The 21536-nt window shown below is 46.1% G+C and overlaps 1 protein-coding gene across 1 annotated transcript in view; it reads right to left on the reverse strand.

The window, feature by feature from the left end:
• Positions 1–16569, reverse strand: part of dapk1 (death-associated protein kinase 1) — a 43669-nt gene extending 27100 nt beyond the window's left edge. Inside the window, exons 1-2 of the mRNA XM_076997616.1 lie at positions 16353–16569; positions 15651–15824 (exon numbers count right to left, since the gene is read on the reverse strand). Coding sequence (XP_076853731.1) covers positions 15651–15712 — 62 coding nt within the window. The 5' untranslated portion in view covers positions 15713–15824; positions 16353–16569. The remainder of the gene's footprint in view (positions 1–15650; positions 15825–16352) is intronic.
• Positions 16570–21536: the final 4967 nt, after the last annotated feature.

Raw genomic sequence — 21536 nt, forward strand, 5'->3', positions numbered from 1 at the left:
TCAACATTTAAGCTCCCGCATGGGCTCCAGGATTTGGGCCCGTGCAATTTCACAATCGCCGCGTTTATGCACTGATGCACTGACACAACAAGCGATGCGTAGGCAGGGGTGACCACAGGCGACCACAGTCTCTCGTAGACCTGTAGGAGGATTCAGAATGGGAGTGGCTCTGCGCCTTTAGAGCCAAGTTCCAGGCTCTTCTGAGTCACAACACAGCCCTGAACGACATCCGAGGTGCAGTGGTGCTGGCAGAAACCCACAATAACCCAACCCAAGGAGACACCTTGTTAAAACATACACACACACCCACAAACACACACCCACACACACACACACAAATTTCTTCTTTCGTGCTTTCCTTGGGGACATTCTTTCAGTGTTTTCGCTTTCGGTGGAGTCCGTTGGAGTTATGATGTTATCATTAAAAAAACAGAACAGTCAATCGATGCAAAAATAAATAAATAAAATCCCCTTTGACTGAAGGCTCTGACCTTTCATGGCCACACCGACACTGCAGCACCGAGACAGAACAACATACGTTGCGTACTCCATATTCTTTACTCAAAAATCAAACTTCATCCAAACAAATCTAACTCAAGTAACAAATTAGGTCACTCTGATTTGGAGTCTGACCCCAAAAAAACGTGTTCATACAAACCCCCCCTCCTCGAATGTGTTAAACAGCTGTGGCAAGGACACCAAATAAGTGACAATAGCCATTTCTAAGAAGCATTTCTGAACAATGTAGGGAAGGAAGACGTCCCTGGTGGTGGAGCTTTCTCATGTTAATGAGCTCCATTCATCTGCCATGCACCTTCTGTAACCCAGGCACTGGTGCTATAGGCCCAAGGCAGAGAGAGATGGAGCATTAGCATTTTATCTCCGCCGTGGGGGTTCCGATGAAGTGGGACGGTCTGCCGCGCCCGGAAGAGATGCGGTGAGATGGACGGTGCACATCTGAAGACAAACTTGCGTTAGATCTTAAAAGGATAATGTACACTCATAATGCTGTTGAATTATGCAACCAAAGCCTACATGCATTTGGGTTGCAGAGTTCTTGTTTAACCTGCATTGGGGGGGGGGGGGGGGGGGGATCTACCCATCACCTCGTGATTCTCCTGGCATTGCATTTGGCACTAGGGATAAACACTTCTGTCAGCCGCACTCCTAAATGAACAGATCACAGGTCCTCAGCTGTGCCAGTTTTCATAGCAGGGGCTGGACTAGAGGAGTGAGTGGGGGGGGGGGGGGGAGTGGAGATGTTTGAGGTTGGTTGGGGTATGGGGTGTTGGGGGGGTTTGAATATTTCCTCAGTTCCTTCCACCCTGCTCATCCCAAGTTTGGTGAATGCCGTCCCTCCAGTACTGCAAGAGGCGGGGCCCTGCCGATGCCCTCATCTTCTCCGATTGGCAGATGGAAGAGATGCCCAGATCTCAGGGAGAACAGCCAGTTCGAGATGTCAGTGCAGTGGGCACTCTGTGATCCAGAGTGCCATGGTGACAAAGTACCTAGTTAATCACGGCCCACGTTCAATGCTCTTCAGTGCTCTTCAGACTGCGGGCTCGGCGAACGGCTACACTCAGCGGCCGTGTTATTATGCAGCCGGGTCGGAGCTGGCACTGGGCCAGCGGCTGTGGGCCTTCTGGACTCGTCTCCCTTCTTGTTGCTTAATGCTTTGGTGAAATTGTACTTCAACTATGTCACCATGTGTCTATGACCTCATATTCTGGTATGCAGAACCTCTGAAGGAAAAAAAAAACTATGCAGATAGCAGTTGGTGGCTGTGACCCTGGTTACCAACAGGAAGAAAATGTGGACAAAGCTTCGGTTGGCTTCTTTGTGGACGGCCATTAATCATGACACCGTAGTGAGCGCATCATCAGGGTCGTTTAAGAATCTTGCTATTGGTTCCGTGCGATAAGGCGTACCATGTGAGAAACTCCCACGTGAGACCCACTCTGTGGCTGCGCTGCCCGACGTTTGCCGGCCATCTTTTGCATCTCTAACACCACAGAGCAGCCCAGAGCAGCCCAGAGCAGCCCAGGCAAAGCGTGAGGGTCCTGTCACTCCCCGGGCCGCACCTGTGGAACATGTCAGGTGGTACACGCGAGCTCCTCACTGCGCACACAGCCACAACCTTTCCATGACTGACTACTTACATACGGTTTCTTTTACATAATGTCTTCCAGTTCTCAAATCAGGCTACATCGAACGCTGATTGACATCCCGACTATCGATGGAACAGATCCGTTTCGGAAAAGAAGGGAATGTCTGCGCAACACTGTTTGACGTCTGAACGGGCCTCTTCAGAAGATGCTGTACTTAACGTTAAAAAACACCTGCTCAAGTTTTGTTTAGGCAGAAGGCAGAGTCTTGCATAATAATGACAGCAGCTGCTCGCAGATGCTAACAGGAAGAGCCGTCTGGCAGCCGTTCAAACGCGAGTTTCTCCCCCACTGAGGTGTGGCCGGGCCCGCATCCTCTCTGAGAACTGGAGGGGCCACTACTGATTAACCGGAGGGGCAGAGTTACAACTGCAAGGATGATGACACAAACTTGAATTGCTAAGAGGAAATGGCTCCTGTTCCCATTCTAATGCAGAAAGCTAGCTGGACGCTTCAAACAGGAACGAGCATGAAATAACCCCCCCCCCCCCCGCTGATGATGCCCACTTGCGAAGAGTCGTGCGCTCCATCTTGGAGTTTCCCTCCTGAATGAACTCGGCCGGGGAATATATCCAACTACCGGTAACGCTTTTTAATTAGCGTTCTTAAACAAAGGAATCGGCTTTTACTCTTGTAGAGAAAGAGGAAAGCAGCAAGAGGAGATTTTAACTACCCAACATGCCAGTGTGGGGAATCGTGTTGTCCTTTGTTACTTTTCAGGGATGGGGCTTCCAAGTTTTTTTTTTTTTTTTTTTACCCATTTTGTTGGAGAGGGAAACTCGAGCTGGGCCGGTGGGACGGGAGGGTGGGTGTGTGGCTGGATGGGAGGGAGTGTGTGAGGGATGAGAACAGCCTGTGTGTTTCCCCTCACTGCTGCGCTGCTATCCCTGTACTTGCCAGAGGCCTACTCCAGTGCGAAGCTGAGCCACAGGTTTACGCTGGTCTGTGTGTCTGTGTGTCTGTGTGTGTGTGTGTGTGTGTGTGTGTCTGTGTGTGTGTGTGTGTGTGTGTGTGTGTGTGTGTGTGTGTGTGTGTGTGTGTGTGTGTGTGTGTGTGTTTGTTTGTGTGTGTGTGTGTGTGTGTGTGTGTGTGTGTGTGTGTGTTTGTGTGTGTTTGTGTGTGTTTGTGTGTGTGTGTGTGTGTGTGTGTGTGTGTGTGTGTGTGTGTGTGTGTGTGTGTGTGTGTGTGTGTGTGTGTGTGTGTGTGTGTGTGTGTGTGTGTGTGTGTGTGTGTGTGTGTGTGTGTGTGTGTGTGTGTGTGTGTTGTTGGTAGGAACCGTTCCCTTGTTTATGAGCTGATGAGTTTGCTTGAGGGAGCTGGTGTTTTTATGGTGTTATTGCTCCTGTCGCCTGCTGTCTGAGCGACTGCAGCACACACACCATTATCTTGCAGGTTCCAAGTATTATTTGCACAGAGCATCAAAAAGGTAGTTACAGCTGTAAAGCAGTGTAGCTGAACTGGAAGCGAAGCTATGTTAAACATCAGCACACCGCCGTAACAAGTTGCACTGAACACAGTGCAGCTTGTGACATGGGTGGATTCTTTTTTAAAACTCATTTTTATTTGTAAATGTTGCTCAAACTCAAGAGCAGTTGCGGCTAATTTGCAAGCTTTCTCGTGGGGGTAAAGTGTTCTGCAGAAACTGCGGGTGAAAGTGCTGGGTGGATATGTTTAGATGTGTTACTGCCATGAAGTGAGGACTTGTGTGAAAGTGTGTTTCAAGGCAGAGGATCTGAAAATTAAGACGACGTACAGAGCAAAGAAACACATACATGCAAATCAGAGCCCCCCCCACACCATTCCAGTCACTATCCAGCAGGACCCAGTGTGCCTGCAATTGCCAGTTTGGGTGGTGTAAATAGTGCTGACAGCACCAGCCAGATGGCTGTTCTCTGAATGCATAGAAGAAGAATGATTATAGAACTACAGAGACTTGGGATGTCTGGACCACAACTGCTGCCATGTCGTGACCTTTCTCCAGGACTCGGAAAGGCACTCATCCGAACCCCAGCATTGACCCTGCCTGACCCTTCAACTGTAACGGGGGTGGGGGGGGTTGGTGGTGATGATGAACAGTGCAGGGACATTTGACTTCAGTTCACTAAACTAGAAAATTCCCCAAAGCAGCCGGGCACTGACTCACAGCCATGCTGTCTGCAGTCAGCCATTTGGGGGTTGGGGGGGAGGTGGTTCCCCTCGGAGACTCAGAAGAGTCCCACGCTGTCCTTGGCTTGCGCAAACAGGCCCGAGGAAGGCAGCCCTTCCTTGGTCACTGGGAATATCGGGGCTTAAGGCGCCTGGAGAGTGCAAGGCAAACATTCTGCTTTGGTCTCAATCCCACCAGAATTGAAGCCAATGAATGAGCCATGAGCCCACCACGGCATCTCTTGTTATTCTGCTAGAAACGTGTCGGACCGTGACATAAGAGATCAGCCCTGACTGCTGACTGCGTACACGGCCGGAGTGATATCGATTTTAGACTGACGCAGACAGGGTGAAGGAGCAGGAATACTGATGATAAATAATGGAGGACTGCATATTTTGGCAAGAACTAAAGCACTCCAGCCCAAGACGCGCAGAAGGTGTCAAGTCTACTCAAAGCTATGGAGAAAGTGCAAACTGCTTGCTTAGAACGATGAGCTTCAATTTTGTGCAGCTGTCTGGATCATTCATGTGATAGGACAATCAGAGAGAAGACAACAAGAAAGTGAATTGTGGCTAAAAAATTTTAATTGTGTCCTATATCTTCAGACCAAATTGGAAGGTGTGGAAATAATGCGTTTGGCCGAAGACCAGTGACATATTGCAGATCTGTACAGGCTGTGCTGTGGAGATATGACTCGTTCACCACAGCTATAGCACAATCTGGTGCACAATTTTTAGCTAAATGCATCTGTGAGGGCATATAGATTGCATATACCACCATAGACTATGCACTGTATTTCTGTTTACAAGTTTTTAAAATGCATTTACAAGCCTCCTTGGTTTTCACAAGCATCGATGCTCATGGCTGCAGGCCCAAGAGGGAGGCTTGTTCTCCGGTGTCTGGTAGAATGTGTTTGTTCTCACGTCGTTTGCATTCCCTGGGAGCCTGAGGTGCGTTTTCACCTGCTGCCTCTGTGACGTCACCCGAGCTCAGGAAAGCAACTGTGAAACTCGAGATCTCAAAAGGCTTCTCCTACCCGCCGCCTTCCCGCCACAGATAACCTATCTAACGGATATGCATGGGACGAGGGTGTGCCAGAACCCTTCACGACGTGTGGCTGAGCATATTTGAGGCATCACGGCGCAGTGAGGCTAGTTTGAATGAACGGGGTTTGTAACGTTAGTCGTAAAAGGACGTGGCTGTGCCGTCAGCTGACTCATTACTCACCGAGATCAGTTACACGGAGTAGATGTATGTGTTTCAGTATGTGATGTCTTGCACCACTTCAAAGAGCTATGATGTTGCAGTATCCATACTCCTACGGGCTTTCAGAGGATGTACAGCTTCCGAGATTTGAATCTACTAAAGCTCCACAAAGCTAAATTCTTGTCACAGGTTAAGAAGTGTTGAATTCTATATTTCCTGCTACTTGTAAAGAAAGAGGTCTTTGCTACTGTAATTCAAGACATGAGAGCGAACCTCGCCGCTCCAACCCAAAACAAAAAACAACAACAATAACAACAACAACAACAACAACAACAACAACAACAAAATACCCAACAACTCTGGTGTGCATTTCAAGCCTGCCAGTATAGTCTTCAGATAAAAAAACCCCACTGTGTAATCACACTGCCGGTGTTTTGACCCCTGCGAGCTTTTTTGACAAAGCGGCTTTTATGCTGGCCTGCCATTGGCTCGTCAGGCTGTTCAGTGGGGTGCCAGTCTGGTTAACACAACGCCAGTCCCAGCACTGCATACAGCAAACCCCAACACATTACACACCTAAGTGGTGGACGATAAGTGGGCTTAATATTCAAAGCCTGGCCGACCCATTAATTAATCTTGAGCACGTCCCTTGGGACTAATGCAGCCTTCAGTTGCAGTTCAGCTGATGCCTGGTGCCTCAGGAAGGAAATGCACGGCAGTGCCGTCCTGGTTCGGTTCGCTACGTTCCTGGATCCCTCATCAAGTCACCTCCTTACATCTTCCAGACAGACGTTAAAATAAAAGAGGAATTTGCTTACTGGCAGCAAATTTCTTACAAATTATATCTCTTGCAAAGCTGCTATCTGTGTGGGTTTCTGAGCCACCACAGACACAGAGGGTCTGTGGTTCTGACCCCACAATTACACAAAGTAAGACTATAAGAACAAATGATGCTGCCATTTGATGTAAAAGTCAAACTAAAGAATCTACGTGAGAGTTATTAGACCTTCGGTCCATTTCACATTTATCATAAATGACTTGAACTAAGAGGACATTCCTTCTACAGAGTGGAAAATGGCTGCAGGTCTAATATTCTGCAGCATCTACAGAGTGTATTGGAGCAGAGAGATGTACATACTTCACGTCTTTACCGCTCTCTCGCCCTCATATTATATATATATATATATATATATATATATATATATATATATATATATATATATATATATAGAGAGAGAGAGAGAGAGAGAGAGAGAGAGAGAGAGAGAGAGAGAGAGAGAGAGAGAGAGAGAGAGAGAGAGAGAGAGAGAGAGAGAGAGACCTGACAGGTAGGAGTACAGGTCAAGAACCTGTGATACTAAAGGAAACTCCACTGGCTTAACAATGCGTTTTCTGTGATGCACCAATGCAACTAATCATCACTTTATTGTTTTTTATTGTTATGCTATCTGCACGAGTTTCAGTGTGCAGCGTCAGGCCTGAAGCGCGTGGTGGAATAATGCAGCATAACACAACGCTAAAAACACTCCCATGTCAGGCACGAGCTGTCGCGTTCTCAGCGAGTTCGCAATACTGGACCATTTCCGCTTTTTGGCACTGTTGTGTAATGCCAAAATGAGGTGACCGTGGCTGAACTGTACACAGGCGTGTCGCTCATAGTTGGTTAAACTATTTAGTTGGAATCAGATCGGTTCGAGGCAAACTCGGCTTACAGACGCATTCACGTGTTAAAGCTAAAATACATGAGGCCCGTTTGAGGTTATGAATACACAAACTGGTGGGAGTAGAGGGGAAAAGCAACACATCACTGGACTGACTACTGTAGTGACTCCGCAATGTCAAATGACTCAAGAATTAGCTAGCCTTACCATGACCAAGTTTAAATCAAACTATGCTGTTTGAAAGCATTATATCCACACAAGAAATCTAGTTTGTACTGAGTTCTGATGAGATTGCAGCAATGTATAGAATCTGAAGATTTTACAGGCCTCTAATTCTCATTGTATTGCGAAACGACAGCAAGTTAGACAATATCGAAGGCATTAAGCGTTCAAGTGTTTAAAAAGTTCTCAGTAATGCGTGGAGTGTATGGCTCCACTGTGCGTGCATAAACGTGAAACCAAGCGTCAGGCATGGCTGGATCAATAGCCATTTGGACGTTGGAGATACTGCAGGTTCAAGGCTTGCTGCCGTGAGAGCCACTAACAAGTGAAATCTTTCATCAATAAACGTTAAGCAATTAGCCTTTTTCTTCCATATTGATTCTCTGTGTTAAAGCTAGACTTTGTAGGTAGGAGAGGACTAAATTCAGTACAGTGCCCCATTATGGACAATATGTTCTTGTTTTAACCAGCTTTATTTGCATTAAATGAATTGAGCCCCACTGTGTGTAAATAGCACATTCTCAGCTATATTACAGCTAGTCCACAAATTTATAATGGCAAACTCGGTATTCTCTGTAACGATCACACGTTGCAACAAGGCTGCTTGGCACTGAGCCATGATGCATTTTCTGAGGAGCAGCACCGGCTTACGCCCGGGGTCAAATGGTGAGATCATCCGGTAAACTCTTGCACCTATGGCTTTGTATTCACAATCAAGATGCTGTTGCTCCTAATAAAACTGATTTTTGCCTCAAACGAAGAGAAGTCTGCTGGAAACGTTTAGCAAAGGCTGAGCCAGCTTTTCCTGCCGGGGGCTGGAATTCAACAAAAAAAAATCTAAACATTTGACCATTTTGATTGTGCTCCACAACCCCGGTCTGTGTCGTCCCACACAATTAAACCTCCGCTTGGCATTTGGACTTAGCTAGAAATGAAGCCGTGTTAACCTCTAAAACATTAGCCAACCAAGTTTTAAGGCCAAGAGGATGATGGGTTGTCCACCAATAGCACCTCTATGCAACATTTCGTAAAAGCTGCAGTTGTCTGATCTCAGATACAGCTCGCCAACCATCACGTTGCACCTGCCAATGTTAAAAGGAGAGCCCTGTACCAGAAACTCCGCAAATTACTTGCGCACGGTTAATGGCAGCGGTTCGGTCGAGACCCTGGCCCAATGTAAGAACCAGGCCGGTGCAGGTGGACATGCATAATTTGAATTAATAGTTTGTATGTGTGAGTCACTTTGGTTCATTAGCGGGAAAATGAGCGTGGGCGTGCAGTTCAGGGAGAACGGAGTAGGATCACGTTAATCCGCGGCGCCGCGCTGCGGCGATTATGCAACAGCCTTGCCGCTCAGGGGTAACCAAGGAAACGAGCGTGGAGCACATGCACCCGGGTGTTCCTGCCGAAGACGTTTTGTGGGATTTACGAGCACTCGGCCTGGAGATCTGTGCACCGGGGCAACAGGAGACGATCACCACCGCTGCTGCTTATGAGGGAAGCCTTGAGGGGGTTGGTGGAGGCATAGGGTGGAGGTGGGTGGAGGCGTATGGTGGAGGTGGGTGGAGGCGTATGGTGGAGGTGTATGGTGGAAGTGGGTGGAGGCGTATGGTGGAGGTGGGTGGAGGCGTATGGTGGAGGTGGGTGGAGGTGGGTGGAGGTGTATGGTGGAAGTGGGTGGAGGCGTATGGTGGAGGTGGGTGGAGGCGTATGGTGGAGGTGGGTGGAGGTGGGTGGAGGTGTATGGTGGAAGTGGGTGGAGGCGTATGGTGGAAGTGGGTGGAGGCGTATGGTGGAGGTGCGTGGAGGTGTATGGTGGAGGTGGGTGGAGGCGTATGGTGGAGGTGGGTGGAGGCGTATGGTGGAGGTGTATGGTGGAGGTGGGTGGAGGCGTATGGTGGAGGTGGGTGGAGGCGTATGGTGGAGGTGGGTGGAGGCGTATGGTGGAGGTGTATGGTGGAGGTGGGTGGAGGTGTATGGTGGAGGTGGGTGGAGGTGTATGGTGGAGGTGTATGGTGGAGGTGGGTGGAGGTGTATGGTGGAGGTGGGTGGAGGTGTATGGTGGAGGTGGGTGGAGGCGTATGGTGGAGGTGGGTGGAGGCGGGTGGCTGTGCACTCACTTTCCGCCTGTTCATCTTTCCACGGCTGTCACCTGCATTATTTTAAGAGCAGGCCCAACTAACACCCCCTCCCCTCCCACCATGAAATCAGAAATCCCTACACCAAAGCCATCAAACTGCTTTAGTAGCTCTTGATTTATGCATTTCATTTTTTGCTGACAAACAGCATTTATGAGGAAGTGAGACTGATTTGAAACATGCTGCTTCTGGCATGTTAACCCTTCATGTGGCTGGCTAGTGTGGCACAGTGGGCCTAACTCTTTCACTTGCAATTAAGTAATTAAGCATTCCATGTCATGACAAGCCACAAGTTAGCAACACTGTCAGACTGCTGTGAGCATGCTGACCAGTGCCAGAGGTTTCTGACGGGCATTCAACGAGCTTTCCTCGCAGGCATTCACACTGTCTGACGCTACGCAAACAAGCAGCTGTGTCACATGGAAATATCAACTGCCTGGCATTTCATCATAACTGAGTCATCCTGTGTCTAAAATCATAACCCTGCCACAGCCTTAACAAAGTCATAAATAAACTTTATCTCACGCACACAGGCTCAACAACAGACTGAGAAGTTTGAAAGCAAGTTCTACAGCTGTGCTCACGTATTAATAACCTATAAACTCGAAAAGCTATAGAAAACAACACAGTGAGTAAAGAGAAATGGCAGAATGTTTATTTTCATACACTTAAACTGGTTTGTCGGGTGCTTTATTTGTTGACTTTTAGCCCTTGCATCTGGACATGACAATAAGGGAGCATGGAAATGTTTTAATACCAACAATGTATGTGTCTTTGAAGTATACAAGTATGAAGTACTAAGTATACATACAATGCTTGGAGGTATATATTAATGTTGGCATTCTTTGATTACCAAAGAATGCCACTCAATATGTCAGTGGCATGTAATTTGGTCCTATCCTCTGGACTGAAGGCGACAAAAGACACTTTGTGTAAAAAGACACTGCGGGCAAGCGAGCCCACCTTTCAGACCTATCTGTGGGGGAGGGGGCGCTGCTCCCCAAAACACAAGCGCTCATTTAGTAACTTAAGCAAACTGGTCGAACTAATTACGAAATTAGCATCGTGGGACGCTCTGCGGTTCCAGAGGAGCTTAAAAGGACCGTTTCGGCTTGCGCGTCACGCGCAGCAGTTTCGATCCGCGACTGATCGAGGAAGACTCGCCGACGAGCAAATCCATCCGATAGACGCGCAGAAAGTGCCGGGAAAATCAAGGGCGGTTACCATGGCGACCGATGGGCGGAGATCTAAAGTCTCGTGCGGGGTCGTGTCGTTTAAAGGGCGGCAACGGAGACTGAAACTGACATTAACCTGGTTTCGAGGCGTCCTGCTTACTGTCAAAACACGACAGCCTCAAGAAGACCCGGGCTCATTTAGCTGATGTTTCTGTACTGCCCGGCAATACGGTAACTTCGTAAACAACTCCGAAGGAAAGAGATTTAAGAAAAAAAGGAAAAAATATATGTTTAAAAAACGTGTATCTATATAATTGTGTTAGATATGATTGAGACTTATTGTAAAAGGGAGACGCGGTTATTAGAGCCACTGAAAGAAAGAGTAAGTGTAAGAGATATGTCTGAATTCCCAATTTTTTATCACTCTGCCGGTAGCTTAGCAACAACATTAACACAACGAGTGTAGCTTCCTGCCTGAGACACCGTGTGATGGTCGCGCGACACGTTCGCGCGGATCTATTATTTAATAAATCAGTCGGCAGACGCGGTGGTTGCACAGCCGCCGGGCTGGCTTCTACATCACTTCAGGACCAGAGGACGTCAGCTGCGTTTGCAATTACACGGGCGATTCATCATTTACTGTCACGCGCTTTAATGGAGAATATGAGGGGAAACCCGGTTTCTTGTAGTGCTCCGTGTTGGGGTCTGACAAGTCGTGAACGTAATTCAGGCAATTAAAATGTGTTATTTTCAGGAGTGCTATAAGGAAATGCGCAATCAAACACAATGCACACAGTGATGGTAACGTCGACAAACGCATGCATGTCGCGTGAGCACATGCAACCACATACTGCGTCAGTATGTCGCAGAACACCGTGCAGCACCTCTGAATTGAGTCTGACTGCAGCGCTAGAGGGGCGTGCATGAAAACATGACTAGGCATTTTGCTTGTTATTAAAATACCAGTTAAACATCTCGTGCTTGTGCACATGTGCGTTTGCATGTTAATTTTTGACATGCTTATAATGTCACTGCAGACCATCAACCATCATGTAGTATCTCAACACACTCACACACCCACACACTGAGTCTACAGCAACTAAGCCAACACAAGTCCCTTTGTGACCGGACTCTCCATTAATAACAGTAAGCTGGAGTCTTGGACAATAGCCCTCGCCTCAGTCCTTTTGATTAGACTGTCAGCTTACACTGCCAGCACACCTTGACAGCCCAGCCCAGGAGAAAACCAACAGAAGATGTTAAGACAGGGGTGTTGGTTTAAATGGGTTTAGGCACCCATGTCCCTGTTTGCCTGTAGGCTGTGGTCAGTTGTGGTAAATGCAAACTATCTAGTGAGTCAGGCATAGACTGCTGAATTGACTGCTGACAGTCTGTACATAGGATGCTATGACTTGGAGGGTGGGTTGCAGTGCATCTTGGAAAGATGTCCCAACAAGAAGGCAAGGTTCTTCTCCTCCTCCTCCTCTCCTCTCCTCTCTTACCTCTCCTTCTCTCTCCCCCCCTCTGCCTCCCTCTCCCTAGTATTAGACATGCTTGGCTGGTTAGAGCTTACCCTTCACACTGGACTTATCTTGCAGGACACACTTATTTTTAACACACTCTTCACCTCTCTCACTCACTGTCTTCCTCTTACTCACACACGTTGAGATGCACACACAGATCAGGGAGGGCTTTACTACCAGACGCTATCACTAGTACACTGCAGTTACACAGAGGTCTGTGGAATCCAGTAAACCAATAAATTATTTACCATACTATTACGCTCTATCTGATTAGTAAAATATAAAGTGTAACCATCTAAGTTTACAGCATTTGGCAGACCCTCTTATCCAGGAGGACAGGGAGTAGTGTACTGCCTGGGAATCAAACCCATGACCAGCTTGCTCTACCGTATATTCTACATGTTGGACATGCTGCTGATATAATGGTCAGCAGAGACCTGGGGCACACTTTCCATAGACCCCCCTTCAAGTAAAAATAATGTTTAGCTCACCGGCCAGTTAAATATCAACAAAAAGCGTCCATGTAGCTGTGGCGTCCTATGCCCAGACACGTTTATCCAGGGATGGGCGTTTCTCTTCACGCACCATTGTGCCATTGCAGGGGGGGACACACAAACTCGTCTCAGCGTGGACGCCCTCTCGCATGTCACAGTGGGAATGTAGGTCAGACTGTACAGGAAGACTCTACAACATTAAAACACTACGAGGTAAGTTAGGCTTTTGTGCAGGCCTGTCATCGCTAATATGGATTTCGGAGAGAATTCCTGACTCGAAAATCTCCAGTCTACAATCCAGTCTACTGGAGATACAGCAGCACACTAAAATGGCAAGGGGGGGAGGGGTCTACTTTCTTCTAGCCCTACTGTTCAATAGACACAGCCAGCACACATCAAAGGGTACTAGTCATTTGAAGGGCTTGGTTGAGACTTCTGAGCTCACAGGTATCCCGATACCTTGTGTACCCGATAACACATATAAATTTCCCTTTCACACTGTACCACTTACAAACTTCTATGTTTGTAACACCTGTCAAATTACATGACTTGCCACAAAATGCCTAGAATGACACAGAATCTACTGAACTGCATGTTTTTAGAACATTCTAAATATGTGCATGTTTAAAATGAAGATACTGAACAGAGATGCCTTTTAGTTGAGATAATTGTATTGTGAAGATACATTTAAATGACCTACAGTCCATGACAGATCAGTTAAAGAAAAACTGTTGATGCAGAATGTAGAGCATTGCACATGCCACAGTTCAGCCCATATATTAAGCATCAGGGGAGAGTAGAATTAAAAAGTAATGGGAAAGCATGGAAGACAATCTGTCCATCCACTCCGATTTAGTCCAGGTAGGCCAACTTCTTTTGCTATGGCTTTGTGTTCATTTGCATTCTAATGACGGGATTTACTGTGTAATAAGATCAATAACTGCTAGTGAGAAAACAGGGCAATACCAAAATCGGTTTAGCTGGTATTAAGGTGACAGCCCAACAAAACATCCCTCCAATGCAAACACGAAACCCTGTGAAAACTTCACTCATTCGCCGTCTGAAAGCAGTGCCAATCAGCAGTCAGCTTGTTGCCGGCTGTAAATCCCGTCATCGTATGCGAACGGTAGTGGCCTAGAGCCGTAGACGTCCATGCCAACTGCTGTGTCCCCGGTTCCCATTCAACTGTCTGGCCACACTCCCCCGTAGAGGGCTGGACCATCCGGAGCAGGGCCCATTAGCAGAATAAATAGACCCCCTTTATCCTTCCGACTTTCCCCTGGCTGGAGTCTCTTAAAGCCCATAGATCGGCCCCGTGTGTTTAACCCCAAAGCCCAACTAGCTCACAAGGAGTCTCTGATGTTGGGCTTTTTAACACTTCGTTGCCGGGCAGAGGGGGCAAGTCGGGTTTAACCATTTAGACAGAGCATCAAAGACTGGCAAAGGGGTGGGCGGAGACAGACGGATGTTGCCAGCACTGACTGGTGTCTTTTTTGGCAATGATGTTGGGCTTTTGTTTAAATGGTCAGAATTAGGTTTAGGTTCTGCACATTGGAGAGCAATACTATCTGGCTCTTGATTGTTAAGGCCGTTAATTGTGTAATTACAAGAGTAGGAAATCTCATAAGATGTCAGTGATACTGATTTTTAATCCTGATTTTAACTCCTGATTTTCAAACATCTGTTCACTCAATATTTTACTGAATGGTCACTGTCTGCTAGACAAAAAGCATGGCAAATACGGTAGGACTGAGATCCATAAATTGATTTACTCAGTCCAATGGATGCTTGAGGTTATGTATATCACCATCAATACAGTACATTTTCATTAATATATTCATTTTATAACAAAATAATTGTAGGCATACATTACAAAAAATGTATTATTTTGTCATACAAAATCGTCAATCAAAAAGTGCAGGTCTATGACAGCGTCAATAAGAATCGATATTCAAATAGATTTAACTGAACCCCATTCATTCAATTCTAACCAATCTTTAAATAATGAATACTGAACAATAACATGTTACACCTGACTTCCTCAGCTCTAAGAGAGAGTGCGTTTCTCGTTTCTTCCTCAGAGCACACAAATACGACGTCCATGCCTCTCCGTAACAGAAGGACGTAAAACGCAATAACCGCAGCAGTGCATCGCAACGCATGTCCCCTTCAGCACGGGGCCAATTATGCAATCAGATCTTGACCGTTAAGCTTGCATTTTTGAGGACCAAAGATGACAAGAGCGTCCTCAAGACTCTTTCAACACAAAACGAGTCAATTTTGCGGCAGCCCACGCGATGGGCAGACTCATCCGTGTTGAGCAACACCACCCACCACCCTGGCAGTCCACGTGAATCTGCATTCTCATGATATTCGGCTGGAAAGCCTCGGTCTGCTTCTGATCACACACACGGAACATCCCCAGAAATACAGCAGACATGATTACAGAGTTTGCACAGATCAAATGACCAAGTAATGCATGAGGTCAGATCACCAAATTAAAATGACTTGTGACTAATTATAAGCTAATAGCCTGACAATAAACCCATAATCTAGCTGACAGTGGGTCAGAATGAAGCGGACTGCGCAAATTGAAGGTAATCATTCGTGCACTATCATTTTGACAGATGCAGCTCCGAGTCCGAACAGTGGACAGTCGCATTCATTCAACAGACATGATCAATAAAAACAGTGACTCCCTGCTCGGTAAAACGAGGTTTGCCATGACTGTCAGGTGCGAAGTGCGTTTAAGCCTAAGTTCATTCAACAAAACGAAAAGGGACGACCACGTCCACCTAAGGCGTATGACCATTACACGGGATGCAGCATTGATTTAACTTCACTTTTAAAAAGCATATTAGATATTGTAGTCTAATAACGGTTGTTATAGCTCTAAATAATGATGTTAGTATCCACGTACCTCCCAAGCTCATCTCCTATGTCGTAGTAATCCTCGACATTCTCCTGGTTGAACACGGTCATTGTGCTGGGCGCTTCCTGCTCCCCGGGATCCCCAAATCTGCGCCCACCGCTTTCAGCAAGCCATCCCGGTCAGCCTCATGACAGTTTACGGCGAAGCCTTCTCATGTTTGTTCTGGTGGGGAGACACAAACACAATGTGTGAGCAGAAAGTCCCGTACGTGCTCAGAGCGTTACACGTTTAATCGGCGTTGGTTATGATCGCCACATCTCTGGGAATCTGCGCCGAACCACCGTGTGGACAACAAAGCAGCTTCCATGAACGGGTCGGTGCGAGGGAAGAAGACACATTACGTGTAGTTTGAGTTCTCTGTCAGATTTGCGGGGTTTGAACAGTCGTGCGTGAAGGTTTTTGCGTTGCCAGGTGAAAACGGCATTAGTGTGTGTGAGACAGCTGCTGCCATAACGTTACCACAGCATTAGCTACGACATTGAACTGCCAGCGCCAGAACCAAGTGAACGTGTATCGTGGAACTGGTTTAAACGTTTCACAACAGTGTGCAGGTTACTTTGCAAGTTTCTCACAACGTCGACGTTCTCCTTGCTGTAAACTGAGGGGAAAACAAAAAAAAACTGAAAACGGAGCAGAATACGTCCACCCGGAACATGCACATTACACGTCTATAAAAACGAATACAATTACCTTGGAGCTTCCGCTGTCTTCAGGGTTCAAGAAACAGGTGAAGTCCAGTGTTCCGCAGTAAAAACAGCATACCGTCCTGGGGAAACCTGTGAACGCAACGCTGTGTGAAATGGGAGGATTGTAACAACGTAGGTGTGTGTGGCGTCCCCGGTGCGGGTAGCGACACGGTGTCGACCCGTTTCTGTCTGGAGGAGGCGGTGTGGAGCGATACTCTGGAGCCAATGTTCTCCTATGGTATTGCCCACGCCATGAGTTTACCAACAGGCGTTTTAAAAAATGTAAATGAGTCCGCCACTCTCCATATGTAATCTGTGCATATGTATATTAGAAGCCAGAATCAGTATATCTTGATAAATAAGCAATTAATGCACTAATATATTTAAAATACTGCAAGGTTAACATTCGAGACACTAGTTTACATTGCAATTCTATATGCTGCGTCTTTACGTGCATTTCTGAGCTGCTATATTAGATATTCCTTAGATGTTATATATTCATTTTATGCAGTACTACTGTATTCTTTAGTCTTTAGGCATGAGAGGGTTGTGTGAGAGGGTTCGGCTTTGGGCCCTTCAGTTATGCATCTTTTGTCTCTAGACTCGCCTCGAGCAATTTCATAGGTGTGCCTATGCAATGACAAGAAATGATGAATGGATTTTATTACGAAATATTTCCATATTGTTATTTTCACCAGAAAATAATGTAAATAGATAAATAAAGAATTTAAGACCATTTCTTACAAACACAAGACTTTAGTTGCAGTTGCTTTAGTCTTTTAGTGCCGCTCTGGTTTATCAAATGTAGTACACGTTCGCCATCTGTTTGTGGATGCGGGTATTGCACGCGGTTTGGTCCCTTAAAACTTTTATGGTGACTGGGAAGATCTCACAGTGATCTAACAGACCAACAACAGGAGAAAAGGAAACGTATGTCGATCTTTCTCGAGGCAAAAAGACTGCGGAGCTGGTGTTCACTGATGGGTGTAATTACACCAGCACGTAGTCAGATGCAGATACCAAGAAAAACAAACAGACAGACATGGACAAGGGGTTGTGGAGGTGGGGGTGACTGGACATTTTACAAGGCAATGTTCACTAAAGCGTATCACATTATATATTTATTATTTTAATATTGTTTAGCATTTATAGTGAAAGTACCCGTGCGGGAGCTTGTTCTTCATTTCCAGCGATATTCACCAGCGTCTGAAAGGGTTACGTTAGCCAGCCACCACTTCTTTTTTTTCTGTAGGCCTACTTGCTGTAGTGAATCAGATCATATCTTTTATCCAAGCTGCAATTTGCTCAGCGCCCCCTCCGCGAGTCTCGAGACTGAACCGAAAACGGGCGTCCCGGTGCACCGCGTTGACTGACACGTATGACTCACCGCTTATTGTCGACAGCAGTCACAATCCTAGTGTCAATGCATGTAAATGATGGGGTTTGACTCGGTGCACTAGTCAAAGTGTTGACGTATGAAGATGCGAGAGTTTTTAATCCTGGCAATTTAAAAACCACGAACGGATGACACAAACTCTCCAGAATGTCTGTCTTGCTACTACATTGATTACTGGGGTTATGTTTTGATTTCGTGTTGCTAGGGGCATACAACACTGTCAAAGAGAGCGATGAAAGACATCTGTAGCCAGCAGGTGTCTCCTGCTGTAGCAAGTTAAACAGGTTATCTTCACATAAACTAAATACCTAATCAAGTTTCATTTGTTAAAATTGTATATCAAAACGGTATGGTAATGAAGATATTGACCGAAGTCAGTCATACATTGAAGAGTGTTAGCTCCATCTTGTGTTTGAAATGTGAGCTGTACCAGCTGTTCATTTTGAAAATCGAATAAGAGAACCTTGATAAATTTTGTATATGGTGTTACTGAGTTTTACCTTGTAGATTCACTTGATCTTGGATAGACTGCAATGTGAGTGAATCAAAACCTTTTGTGTGTGTGTGCGTGTGTGTGTGTGTGTGTTTGCTGCGGAAAACCTGTTTGGTGTCTGTGCTCCGGGGAAGAACTTCGCAGCCAAGGGCACTATAGGTGAAAGTCATACAGACACACATTCAGACCGAACCCTTTCTTGAATCTCTTTCTCTGTCATTATTTTTGATATCTTTTCTTGCCACCATTCTCTCTGTATTTTGGCACTGACATTCTGTCCATGTTCACAGGGTTTGTAAAACGCATAAAGGGAGAGTGTGTGTGTGGTCTCTCTCTCCCTCCCTCTTCACAACTCCTTTGTTTTTAAATAACCTCAAGTGACAGTCTCATTCTCACCCCCCCCCCCCCCGTACACACATACACACATACACACATATACACAGACACATACCATCTGCCTTTTACTGAGCTGCTATCACAGTGTGTGACATGGATCCTCCTCTTTTTATCCTGAGCTGATTCACCTGTTCCTTAAACAGGCTCCACTGAAGTAATTAACAAAGAAAAGTCTTTGTTAATGTAACCCCTTCAAGAGAGTTAATTAGTGAAATTTTGACACATTTATTTTGACATGGGTTGGTCTTTTGCTTGAAGCGGCATTCTTTTAAAGATATTTACATGCCTTTTTGGTGCAAAATGCTATTAGTCACTGTTTTCTAGCAACAGGACAAAAACTACATATGCAGAGGAATGTCTGCTTTCAGGCCATATGGTGATTAAACAGAGGGAGATTTGCATCAGTATTGTCTTGCTCTCAGACGGAGAGCCACAGCTGTGGGCCGCCTGCATGCTGAACCCTGCAGTCATTCTGCGTGCAAGTCCTGCTCAAAACAACACGATCAAGTGCAGAGTGAGGGTGAGCGGACTGAGAGACTGGAACACCTTGGGTCATCTGGATCATTAACTGGCCACAGATGTGACCATCAATCATGGGTGTTTTTACAGCTGTTCATACCTATGGGAACCCACACACACACACACACACACACTTATAGACACATGCTCATGCATAGAGATGTGAGTGCAGAACACAACACAAACTACAAACTGAAACACACACACACACACACACACACACACACACATACACACACCTGCCACGGATCCGGAGTCACTTCCCCCTACGGCCTCTGAGCCATCCGGATCCTCGTGTCTGGACAGTGAGACGGTGTACTCATGTAGCTTGTATTTCGGTGACGTGCACAACCAGTTGCCCCGTCCATTAAATCCCCACTTCCATAAGAGCTTTTGATGTCTTACAGAGCCAAATGCAGTTTGTAGGACAGGCATGCAGGCATCTTGGCACATTGCTTCACCCCCTCCACAACAGACACCCCTATGATGTTGCTACTGTACGTGGTGTACATGGTCTAGGCTCACCAAGCATTACATCAATGTAAATAAATACCTCTCTGCTGCTCTTCCTAGTATATGACTTCCAAGCAGAAGAATATTGGCTGTAATCAGAAGATATGAAGTGTCTTCTTCTCTTTCAAATTCTTCTTACTGTAGGTCTGTGTTTGTATGTGTGCACATGCATGCATGCACATGCAATACAAATGCATACAATATGAATGCATTCAATACGAATGCATGCAATGACAGTGCACGACTGTGTATGAAGAGTGTTGCAAATGCATGCAGCAAAGTGTGGAAGAAAAGCACTGAAGATGTGTCAGCAAGTGTTTGCGTTCTCATGGCATTTGGAAGATTATGGTCATGCTATCAGTCTGGCTTTCTTCACTCTATTACACGCTGCAGCCCAGAAAGGGTGGAGAGAAACTATGGGTGAAGTCAGCCAAACTCTGTCTGGGAAACATTTCTCAAATATGGACAAAAAACCCAAAGCACATGCTCGGAGTCCTAATACTTTTATTGTTTTTGGGAGCGAATACTGATTAACCACCCAAAGATTGTTTGGTGGTGATAAATCTTCCAATATTTATTAGGACTTGATTAATTTTTCTTAGATTTGTGAATATGCCTGTGCACACAAAACTGGAATTCAAAACAGCAGTTCATAATGAAAAATAACTATCAAACCACAACTCTGTCCAACAGCTCCAAAAAACTCCCTTCATTCTCAGCAAGATTTACTGACTCAAGTCTGTATATTAAACATGGGAGTTAATTTAACTTAATAAATGAGTAAAATTCCTGCAAGACATGGTATTTATTAAGGCTTATCCACAGATAAATGAGAATCAAGCAGGGTGGCTAATGAATAAAAATGAAACAAAGACACTGGCGTACTGAATATTTGCCTTTAACAGCAAACCTAGCCTTATCCTAGACAAATGAAATGGAGCAGAAATTGGATGAGCCAGGTGTCTGAAGATGTCACCAAAGAATGGAATTCCATGTCTGCTCATTTCTAGGCCAGTGTGTGAGTTCCACTTCGAGACTAAACTCGCCTTTGTCATCTAAGGAAATCTTCCTCAGTCAGGCATTATCTACAGGTCCCTGATACTTTCATATGCGCTGAGGTAAAAGTAAATGGAGGAAATTGGTGGGGCTCAGCCGAAATGGCCCCTGGCGTGAAAGAGGCCCGCAATGTTTCTGAATGGTGCTTTTCCAGCACACTGGTTCTCATGAGGCAGGAGAAAGGCAGAACCCTGCAGGGTTGAGGCAGAGGTCCTGTCACAGGATTGTGCTCCACTGTCAATCTTCCTACCCCACATGTCCACACACATTATAGAGAGAGAGAGTACACACTCCAGGCATGACTCAAAACAGGTGAACGGTGTTCTTATGCGATCACAAACTTTGTGTCTTGGTTCCACAGTACCGCCTACAGCCCCAAGCTCCGCCCAACATCAAGGGTCTTCTGATGTAGACGAGGTGTGACCCCGCCGGTACAGTTCAGCGAGCACACCGCCGGGGCTCTCCTCTATCTAATTAATTCCGTTGTGCCATTCGGTTCCACTGTGTGTTGAGCGTCCCGTCTAACAGGTTACGACGCTGTTTTTCGAAGTCCCATAAGCTTTCCTGCGCCGAGCCGAAAAGAATACGGCTACCCTGACTAGCCTAGTGCTCGCCAGAACTGAGGAGTCGTATAAAACCCACTTCAACGCCAGCAGCCTGGGTTTCTTTCAATAAGTCTTACGTATATTGGAATAATGAGAAAATGTGTGGGAAATTAGGCTGTTAACTTTAGGGGGAAAGTCGTGAGAACTACTAGCCTACTGGAGGCGGCTGAACCTAGCTGACGTAACGATGAAGACTTTGTTTTACAAAAG

The sequence above is a fragment of the Brachyhypopomus gauderio genome, chromosome 3 (genome assembly GCF_052324685.1).
Source record: "Brachyhypopomus gauderio isolate BG-103 chromosome 3, BGAUD_0.2, whole genome shotgun sequence".
Taxonomy (NCBI): domain Eukaryota; kingdom Metazoa; phylum Chordata; class Actinopteri; order Gymnotiformes; family Hypopomidae; genus Brachyhypopomus; species Brachyhypopomus gauderio.